The sequence below is a fragment of the Stegostoma tigrinum genome, chromosome 45 (assembly GCF_030684315.1).
Source record: "Stegostoma tigrinum isolate sSteTig4 chromosome 45, sSteTig4.hap1, whole genome shotgun sequence".
In the NCBI taxonomy this organism is placed as follows: domain Eukaryota; kingdom Metazoa; phylum Chordata; class Chondrichthyes; order Orectolobiformes; family Stegostomatidae; genus Stegostoma; species Stegostoma tigrinum.
The window spans coordinates 15,051,479-15,060,413 of record NC_081398.1 but is presented as its reverse complement, the minus strand read 5'-3'; the positions used below and the strand labels follow the sequence as shown (position 1 = coordinate 15,060,413).

Sequence of the window (8,935 nt, the reverse complement as noted above, 5' to 3'; positions counted from 1 at the left end):
TCCTTCGGAATTGCGAATGTCTCACTCTAAATTTCACAGAATACTTGTACCACACTGCGGACCAGGGGAATCATAATTTTTATGTTACTCACTCTTGGGATGTGTGCATCGTTCATCTTAATTGCCCCTTGAGAAGTTAGTGATTAGCTGCCTTCTTGAACTGTTGCAGTTCTGTGGATTATAGCAACACCCACAATACAGTTAGGAAGGAAATTCCAGGATTTTGACCCAGCAACCGTGAAGGCAAAACATTTCCGAGCCAGAATGGTGAGTAGCTTGGAGGGGAACTTGCAGGGGGTGGTGTTCCCATGTATCTGCTGCCCCTGTCCTTCTAGATGGTAAACGTTGTAAGGTGCCGTCTGAGGAGCCTTGGTGAATTTCTGTAGCACATCTTGTAGATAATACACACTGCCACTACCAAGTGTCAGTGGTGGAGGGAGTGGATTTTGTGGATGTGGTGCCAATCAAGTGGGTTGCTTTGTCTTGGATTGTGTCAAGCTTCTTGAGTGTTAATAAACTGGAAGAGAGAAGGCACATAAACACATAAGGAAGAAAGGAATAGGAGGATATGCTGGAAGAGGTGGGGAGGAAGGACGCTCATGTGCATCCAGGACACAGTAGATGGGCAGAATGGTCATTTTGTTTCTGCAACTTCTATGCATAGGCTTACTGATGAATAGGCTAAGACAAAAAAAGACACAGAGCCAAACAATGCCAGTAATACAGAGAAAACTTTATTGCCAAACAGCATTGGTGACATCAACAAGATTTAAAACATAAAGTATCTTGCTCCAAGCATTGACCACATCTTTATGGAAATCTGCCCAAAAATCAGATATTCGCATTTCTCCCCAAACATTTAAATGCAATTTTTTTAAGGGACAAAAAAGAAACGGTTATATACTTCACTCCAGGTATCTGTACAATAAGAAGCACAAGATGCATTAGGAGTCATTCAGCCAGTAAGAATCCAGGCTCACATGACTAACTTTTTGACATGTCGGGTATACACAGTTTTTGACTAGGCAGAGTGGGATGGAGCTGGATGAGGAGAAACCAAACGCCCCATATAGACCCTGAATCCATTTTTACATCAGAGTCTAGCAGAAAGGATGAGATAAGGAAAATGTACATGTATGTATTCACTGTGGTCCTCCAGATAGGCACTTTTGAGACTCTGTTGAATTTGTTTTTGCTTTCTCAGTCGCATGAATACATGTTGGGTAGGCCACAGGCTAATGTGATGCTCAGAGGGTGAAGGATTTTGGTTAAGCTTCTTCCTATTTTGAGAAAAGCTTACTGGATTCGAATTGGGAAACTGTCTTCGTAAGGTTGCGAGGAAGGAGGTGGATTGTTGATAAGGCTTCCCAACCTCCAGGGATAGTGGGCAGACCTTCTGCTGCAGCTAACAAACTGAGAGAGAAGTCGTACAATCCAACTGTTGTTTTTATTCTTTTTAATATTTCCTCTGTGCTTATATACAAGTGTCAAAGATTGGCACATGGCCAAAATGGCGGTTTGACTGACTGCCATTGTAGCAATCAATCAGGAGTGAAGGCTCAGTTTGCTGCCCAATCAGCAGCAGGGTTAAATGGTGATAAATGTATTGGGCTACCAATAGGAGAAGGGGAGAGGGTCATGTGACAAACAGCCCCAATGGCTGCCTGCGTGCTCTAGGATGCATCCAATAGTGACTCTGATGAAGATAGGTTGGGATGAACAGATTTTTAATCAGGAAGGGGACAGAGGGTTATGGGGAAAAGACAGGAAAATGGAGTTGAGGATTATCAGGTCAGCCATGATCTCACTGAATACCAGTGCAGACTCAATGGACCAAATGGCCTCCTTCTGCTCTCATATCCTCTGGTGTTATGGATATGAAGAAAATGTGGCACCCGTCGCCAACGTAACACAAATGATGGGGCTGCCTCGGGTGGGTGGGTCGGGGGGGAGACTTGGTGGTTAAAAAAAGATAAATGTCAGCTGGAGAGACTCCTACGACTGGTCAGTGGACTTAGTTGAAGCTTATGATTTAAGACTGACTGGGTGAGTAAACTGGGGGCGCTTCTGGCATAGTGATAATGTCACTGGACTACAAATCCAGAACTCCAGGCTAATGTTATGGAGAATCCCAGTTGATAAAATCTGAAATCAACATTATTCTGGAATTAAAAAGTATGCTTAACATTGGCAAATGTTATAAATATCCATCTGGTTTACTAATGTCCTTTAGGGAAGGAAATCCGAACTGGTCTACACATTACTCCAGACCCACAGAGATGTGGTAGACTCTTAAGTGCCCTCAGGGCAATTAGAGATGGGCAGTAAATGCTGAGCTTAGCTAGCAACACACAAATCCCATAAATGAATTTTGAAATGAGCAGTAGCAGCATAGATGATTTTAAGACTACTTTTGTCGTGAGTGATCAAAGCCTTTCAGAAAGAGGCAAAGAAGGCACTGTGGAAAGCACTGTAGGTTAAACAGCACCATCGTGGACGCAGTGTCTTACATCAGGACGTTAGCTTGAGTCCCCAGCAGCAGTCTGTTCCTGTGAACTTTATGGAGCTCGTGTACACAAGCTGATATAAAATTAGCTAGTATTGGTGGTACAGTACAACATATTGTTGTGCCCTTGCTCTGGGGAGGGAGGTGAATCAGCCAGAGTAAACTCCCCATTCGACAGTTTCTACACCAGCTAGAAGCATGGGAACATTTGAAAGACACTTCAAAATCTGGACAGACTCCTCCCATCGTGGGCAAACTGCTCATCAAAACCCAATGCCCACTTTCAACACGAAAGGTTGAGGTGCAGTCATCTGGTGATAGGGGGGCTAGCACTCATTTAAATCTGTAGCCCAGAAAGAGACAATATTTTGAGCAAAGGAGGTGAGCATGGATGAGCAGTGTCCGAATGGGATTGAGTAATGATGGGAATAGTTGCCAACAAACAACCTAAAATGCTCTTCAGCTACATTACTGGTTAGATTAACCCAGCAATTAAATGTACATTGGTAAAACTAACACAGTCTCTATTCCAAAAAACGTGATTAGCTTTAGAATGGGATGCAAAAGGTGATAGTTGATAAATGCCATTGCCTCCAACTGTGGGGCTATTGGCTGCCAATGGATGGGGAGGCTGTCGCGCAATGTTATTGTCATCGGACCCAGTTAATCCAGAACCCCAGGCTAATGTTCTGGCGACAGGGGTTTGAATCCTACCATGGCAGATGATGAAATCTGAATTCACTAAAAATCAGGAATGAAGTCAGATTAATGGCAAACCTTGTTAATTGTTGTAAATATCACAATCAGGTTCACTGATGTCCTTCAGGGAAGGAACTCTATCATCCTTACCTGGCCTACATGTGACTCCAGAGCACGGCAATATGGTTGACTCTTAAGTGCCCTCTGGGCAATTAGGGATGGCCTAGCCCAGTACATCAAGCTACCATGACTCACTGAATGGCTGCAGAGAATGTTAATGGACACTGAGGATAAACCCTTTGATATAATACATCCCATGTAGCTGCCGTTTAGATATTTTGCCAATAAATACTCCTAGCACAGTTACAAAAAAAGAATTGAAACTTAAACAAATTACTGGAGAAACTCAACAGGTCTGGTAGTATCTGTGAAGATAGAAACAAAGCTAACGTTGTATCAGAGATAATGGGAACTGCAGATACCCGAGAATCTGAGATAACAAAGTGTGGAGCTGGATGAACACAGCAGGCTAAGCAGCATCTTAGGAGCACAAAAGCTGACGTTTCGGGCCTAGACCCTTCATCAGATTTTCTGATGCTGCTTGGCCTGTTGTATTCATCCAGCTCTACACTTTGTTATAACAGAGCTAACGTTTTGAGTTTAGTTTCTCCAGAACCTTGTGAAAAAGGGTCACTGGGTTTGAAATGTTATAACTCTGTTTCTCTCTCCACTGATGCTGACAGATCTGCTGACTTTCTCCAGCAATTTCTGTTTTTGTTTCAGATCGTCTGCATTCACAGTTCTTTAGTAAAATGTCGATTTAGCTGTGGCAAAATAATACAGCTTCAGGTGGACAGCATTAATCCTTTGTAAAAACATCCTCTGCTGTGTTTACACCCTTCTACCATGTCTTCCTGCTAACTAGGCACTAACTCAGTGGCTCCTGGGTATAGTACTGTGTCTGAAGGGCCAGGAGTCAGTCATTCATTTCCACAAAGCAGCTTCCCTCTAACGAGTGGCAAAAAAAAAAATCAGGGCAGCTTGAAAAGAAGTGATTCATTTAATTATTCAACTTAACATTTATTAATTGTGTGAATATATAGGAATATCGGGATAAAAGGGATCACTGTCAACCATCATTCAATCAGCTGAGACTCTGCTAATTAACCAATCAGCAAGGGAATCAGGGTGTTACAAGGATGAACATGCTGGGTGACCAATGGCAGGAAAGCACAACATTTGGAGGTCATTTTATGGTGAAACTGCCAAGAATATGGCCAAGTGAGTGTTGGCGACACTTGGTGTAGGTCCCTTTGGTTGTGGTGAGAACCCGCTGCCCAGCGGAAAAGCGCACAATGCTGCTCTTTATGAAACCCTAACACACACACACACACACACACACACACACACACACACAGGCACGCACTCCAAACACCCCTTGGTAGGGGGGTCAGATTCTGTGTGCAGGGTGCATGACGCCAAAGGGCACTGGCTGGCGAAGTCACTGGGTGCTGGTGAAGTTTGAGCTGGTAACTGAAGCAGGCCCTTGCCAGTCCAGGCAAGTGGCCATCTTCGTCCAAGAAAAGCTGAATTCAGAAGGCACCAGGAGTGTCACCTCTTCAGCACTGCATCTCTTCCAGATTCTCTTGTGATTGGTTGCGGATGGTAGGTAGAGGGAGGGCATGAGTTCTAAAGTTCAAACTGATCGATTTGCACCTGCTCTCCCTATACACAAAAGGCGTAACAAGCCGACTGCAGCTGACTTAACAGGCAACGAGTTTTGAGAAGATTAACAGGCAACGTTAAAGAAAAGCATCAAAGACAGTCACAACGGCAACATTCTCAAGTTAGGCAAGGGTAGTTTGCAAAACATTCAGCTGTTGTAGTGTGGGTCATTTCTCTACTTCAAATGGCATGGCTTCCTGCACATGTCCCTACACATTGTTATCTCAGCCTGTAACCAGGCACAGAGGAATCAACAAAGGAAGCTGGTCCAGTTCCCGAATGATGGGTAATTTGTGGCTTTGAAGATTGGCGAGGCCACCTTATTTATTCTCACTACTTTCCCTCCACAACCCCTCAAACTCCTCCAATTATCCACTTGTCCACTTTCAAGAGGCAGTTCAAAACAGGAAGTGGGTAAGTCTGTAACACACAATATCCTGATGTACAGGGTTAAAGTATTACGTTATTTGTGAAGTCCAGCTCCTGAGGTGAGTTGGCTGTAGCTTGAAATGGCTGAAGACTGTTCGTTGGGGGTAAGTGTGGGTCGTATGAGGTTTGTTTGGCTGGTTGAGGGTGAGGGAACGTAGGTGAGAGTGGTTGCTCAGCTGAAGAATGTTCCTTCAGTGCTTCAGAAAGCAAGGGAGCGGCCCAAATCAACAATCTGAAGGAGAAGAAGAACAACAAATTTAGACAGGGCCTTAACTTTGTAGTTACCTTGGCAACAGGCTTGCCAATTGTAGCAGAAACCACTGCCCTAGCAAAATAGCAGTCAACAATGGATATCTGATTGATTAATCAAACAATGCTTGTTAAGATAACAACATTGTGAACTGTGTCCGAGCACCAGCATCAGCTACGCTTCAGGCTGCAACCCAAAAGTTAGCTAGGTACAGCCGGCCCTCTTTTTACACATCGATATGATTGAAGTCTTGTCCGCTTCTGAAGGCAATCTAATCTTAAAGCAAGCCAAACATAAAACAAATTAACAGTGCATATTTCAAAGTTGGATCCCATTGCATCAAACTGAGGTGGTGGTGTAGTGATAATGTCACTGGGCTAGTAATCTGGGCTAATAGTCTGAGGCTGGGGGGAAGTGAATGGTGTAATTTAAATACAACTAATAAAATTTGTAATTGAAGTTAGTCTCAATGATGATGAAATTTGTCATCAATGTCGCTAATGCCCTTTGAGAAAGGAAATCTACTCCACAGCAACATGGTTGGCTCTTCATGGCCCGGCAAGGGGAACTAGATGAGTTTTAGCAATGGATCAATGTTAGTTTGATGGCACCACTGCTGGTTGCTTAATTTATACTTGATATTAATTTTCAATTACATCAGCTGGTAAGGTGGGATTCGAACTCCTGCACCACGAGATTACTAACCCAGTAATATTACCTATACACTACCGTTCTCCAGACCCAACATCCTCTCTCTTTGTCAAGCTCCACTGGGCACCTATAGAATGGATTACCAACTCTCCAACCATTCAAGACAGTCTCAAATTTCATAAAATTCCATCAAGCTTCTTTGTTCCAAGGACAACGTTCCTAGCTTTTCTGTAATCCCTCATTCCTGAAGCAATTCTAGTATATCACTTCTGAACCCTCAGCAAGGCCTTCACAACAGTCGGGTGCGCAGAATTGGGAGCCACAGGCTCAATGGGATTCAATAATTTTAGACATGCTCAGCAAAATATCTTTGCTTCTTTCTACTCTCCGCCACTGTTTATGAAGCAATTGATAGCTTAGTGATATTCTTTATAACCATAGCTTTGTCAGACAATTAAACACTACTTGGTTGTTCATCTTATGCAAACAGGTTCCCTCCTTTGAACATGACCCTACAACAAAACAATTATATTAAAAAGCTGAATATATCACGGCACGTAGCTGGATGAACACAGCAGGCCAAGGAGCATCAGAGTAGCAGGAAAGTTGACGTTTCGGGTTAAGACCTTTCTTCAGAAAATGTTAAAAAGCTGCTTCTTTGGTTTTCAAGGGTTCCTGTTTTATTCTCATGCACTTATTTATTCACTTCTGCAGTCAGGTTGTAACAATTTCTTTTGAATTGTCACACAGGGTATTTGGATTCACACAAAAGCAGAATTAGAAGAATTCACCAGGATTCTTAATAATTATCAATCCTTCATTAAACTTAAAAACTGCAACATACAAGGAAATAATTAATTTCCTAGATAATACAGTATTTAATTGGCACAAGATAATTGTCCAAAGTTAGGGGAAAAAAATTTTAAAAAAATAGCTAATAGACACTTCTGCATTTAAAAGAATCCATCTGCTAAACTCTTCCTCCACAGGCTGGTGAGGTCACAGCTCATGCATTTCCACGATACGTCCACAAATCTGAAACATTTTAACATTTTTAATGCACCTCTGAATTCAATCTCAGATTTAAATTTAATAATTGATATAGTGTTCATTAGAATTACATTGTAGGGTCAGTTAGAAACTAACATTTCATGATTGAATATAATGATATATTTAAAGTACCTTCGCTGATTCATTTGGTTATTACTAATCCAATTATAACTTCTAGTCACCTGACTAATCTGACAGCATTCATGACAATTTTGTTTCCATCTATTGTAACTTCTGAACTTAGGCAGCCTCAAGCTAGAGATTCCACATTCGCCTTCAATAATTATCTCAGTAGTTCTCAAGTTTTCCTGGCTCCCAGGTGGTTGAGCATTGCTTTGTTAAAGGGTTTGAAATTGTTCTTTCTCCTTTGTAGACCCCTTCCTTCTCCCTCCTTTCTCCCCTTTAAAACCTCACCCTTCTGCAAAACCCCCCAGCCCTGGCACAGTGGGGGAACAGCGGACACCAGACCTGGCCAATGGCAAACCCTCCCCCATGAAAGTTCATGGAATGCCGAACCCCTTCCTCTCATGTCCGTAAACCCGCACTCAATTTAACTGTATTCACCTCAATTTCCCTCAACACCTTGTTAGTTGTATAAAGTGTATAAGTTATTAAAAACCCAAAACATCTTTGATTGGGTCGGAGTGGGGGAGGGATTTTCAAGAAACAATCAATCCAGTTACACAGGCCTCTGATCCCTTTGCAGATGTCTGTAGCATTGATCATGGGAAAGGAAGGTTGGATCAGTGAGAGATCCCATGAGGAGATTCCCCAGAATGGATCAACCCAAGTGACAGAACTCCCGCTACTGGACAAAACACAGACATGGGCATGACAGTGAGCTCAGCAGAACCATTTTGGGCTCTTGTCAAACGAGGAAGTGGGCAATGGGACTGACCCCTTTTTTGGATCTTAATATAGCGGGTTTAAAGCAGGTACTGCTTCAGGTCAAAGAATCTGGTGGTGGCAGACTTGATGAGCAGAAGAGCCTCTTCTGGACTGTATGATCCTATGAGCATTTTTATCGCTACAACTTCAAACCACGTCATGCCCCCTTGACCAACGGTACAAATGGCAGATTATAACTGGATGAAAACAGACACCAAGTCCTGTAAGGAGATCCCAGATGAGTGAAGAAATATTTTCTGAGGAGGGTCTTGAAGAATGAGAAGACAGGGGAAAGCAACGGTAATGCTCAAGCGGTTGGAGTTATAGGAGGCAAGAGAGACAGGGAGGGCTGTGGGGCTGGAGGAGGTAACAGAGATAGGGAGGAGTGTAGGGGTCTGGAGGAGGTTACAGAGTTAGGGTGGGGTTTAGACTGGGGTTGTTACAGAGATTGGGAAGAGGGTGCAGGGGCAGGAGGAGGATATGGAGATGGAGAGGGGTGTAGGGACTGCAGGAAGTTGAACAGTTAAGGCAGGATGTAGGGTATAGAGATAGGGAGGGGTGTGGAGTTGGAGAAGATTAAAGAGATAAAGATGTTGAAGCTGGAGGAGGTTACAGAATTAGGGAGGGTATAGGGTCCGGAGGGGATTATCGAGATAGGGAGGGTGATTACAGAGCTAAGGAGGGGTGTAGGGTCTAGAGGAGAGTACTGAAATAGGGAGGGGATGAGGCACCGGAGT

The 8,935-nt window shown here is 43.3% G+C and overlaps 1 protein-coding gene across 1 annotated transcript in view; it reads right to left on the bottom strand.

The window, feature by feature from the left end:
* Positions 1 to 712: 712 nt before the first annotated feature.
* LOC125448617 (insulin receptor substrate 1-like) overlaps positions 713 to 8,935 on the bottom strand; it is an 81,322-nt gene continuing 73,099 nt past the window's right edge. The window contains exon 3 of the mRNA XM_048524024.2: positions 713 to 5,591. Coding sequence (XP_048379981.2) covers positions 5,584 to 5,591 — 8 coding nt within the window. The 3' untranslated portion in view covers positions 713 to 5,583. The remainder of the gene's footprint in view (positions 5,592 to 8,935) is intronic.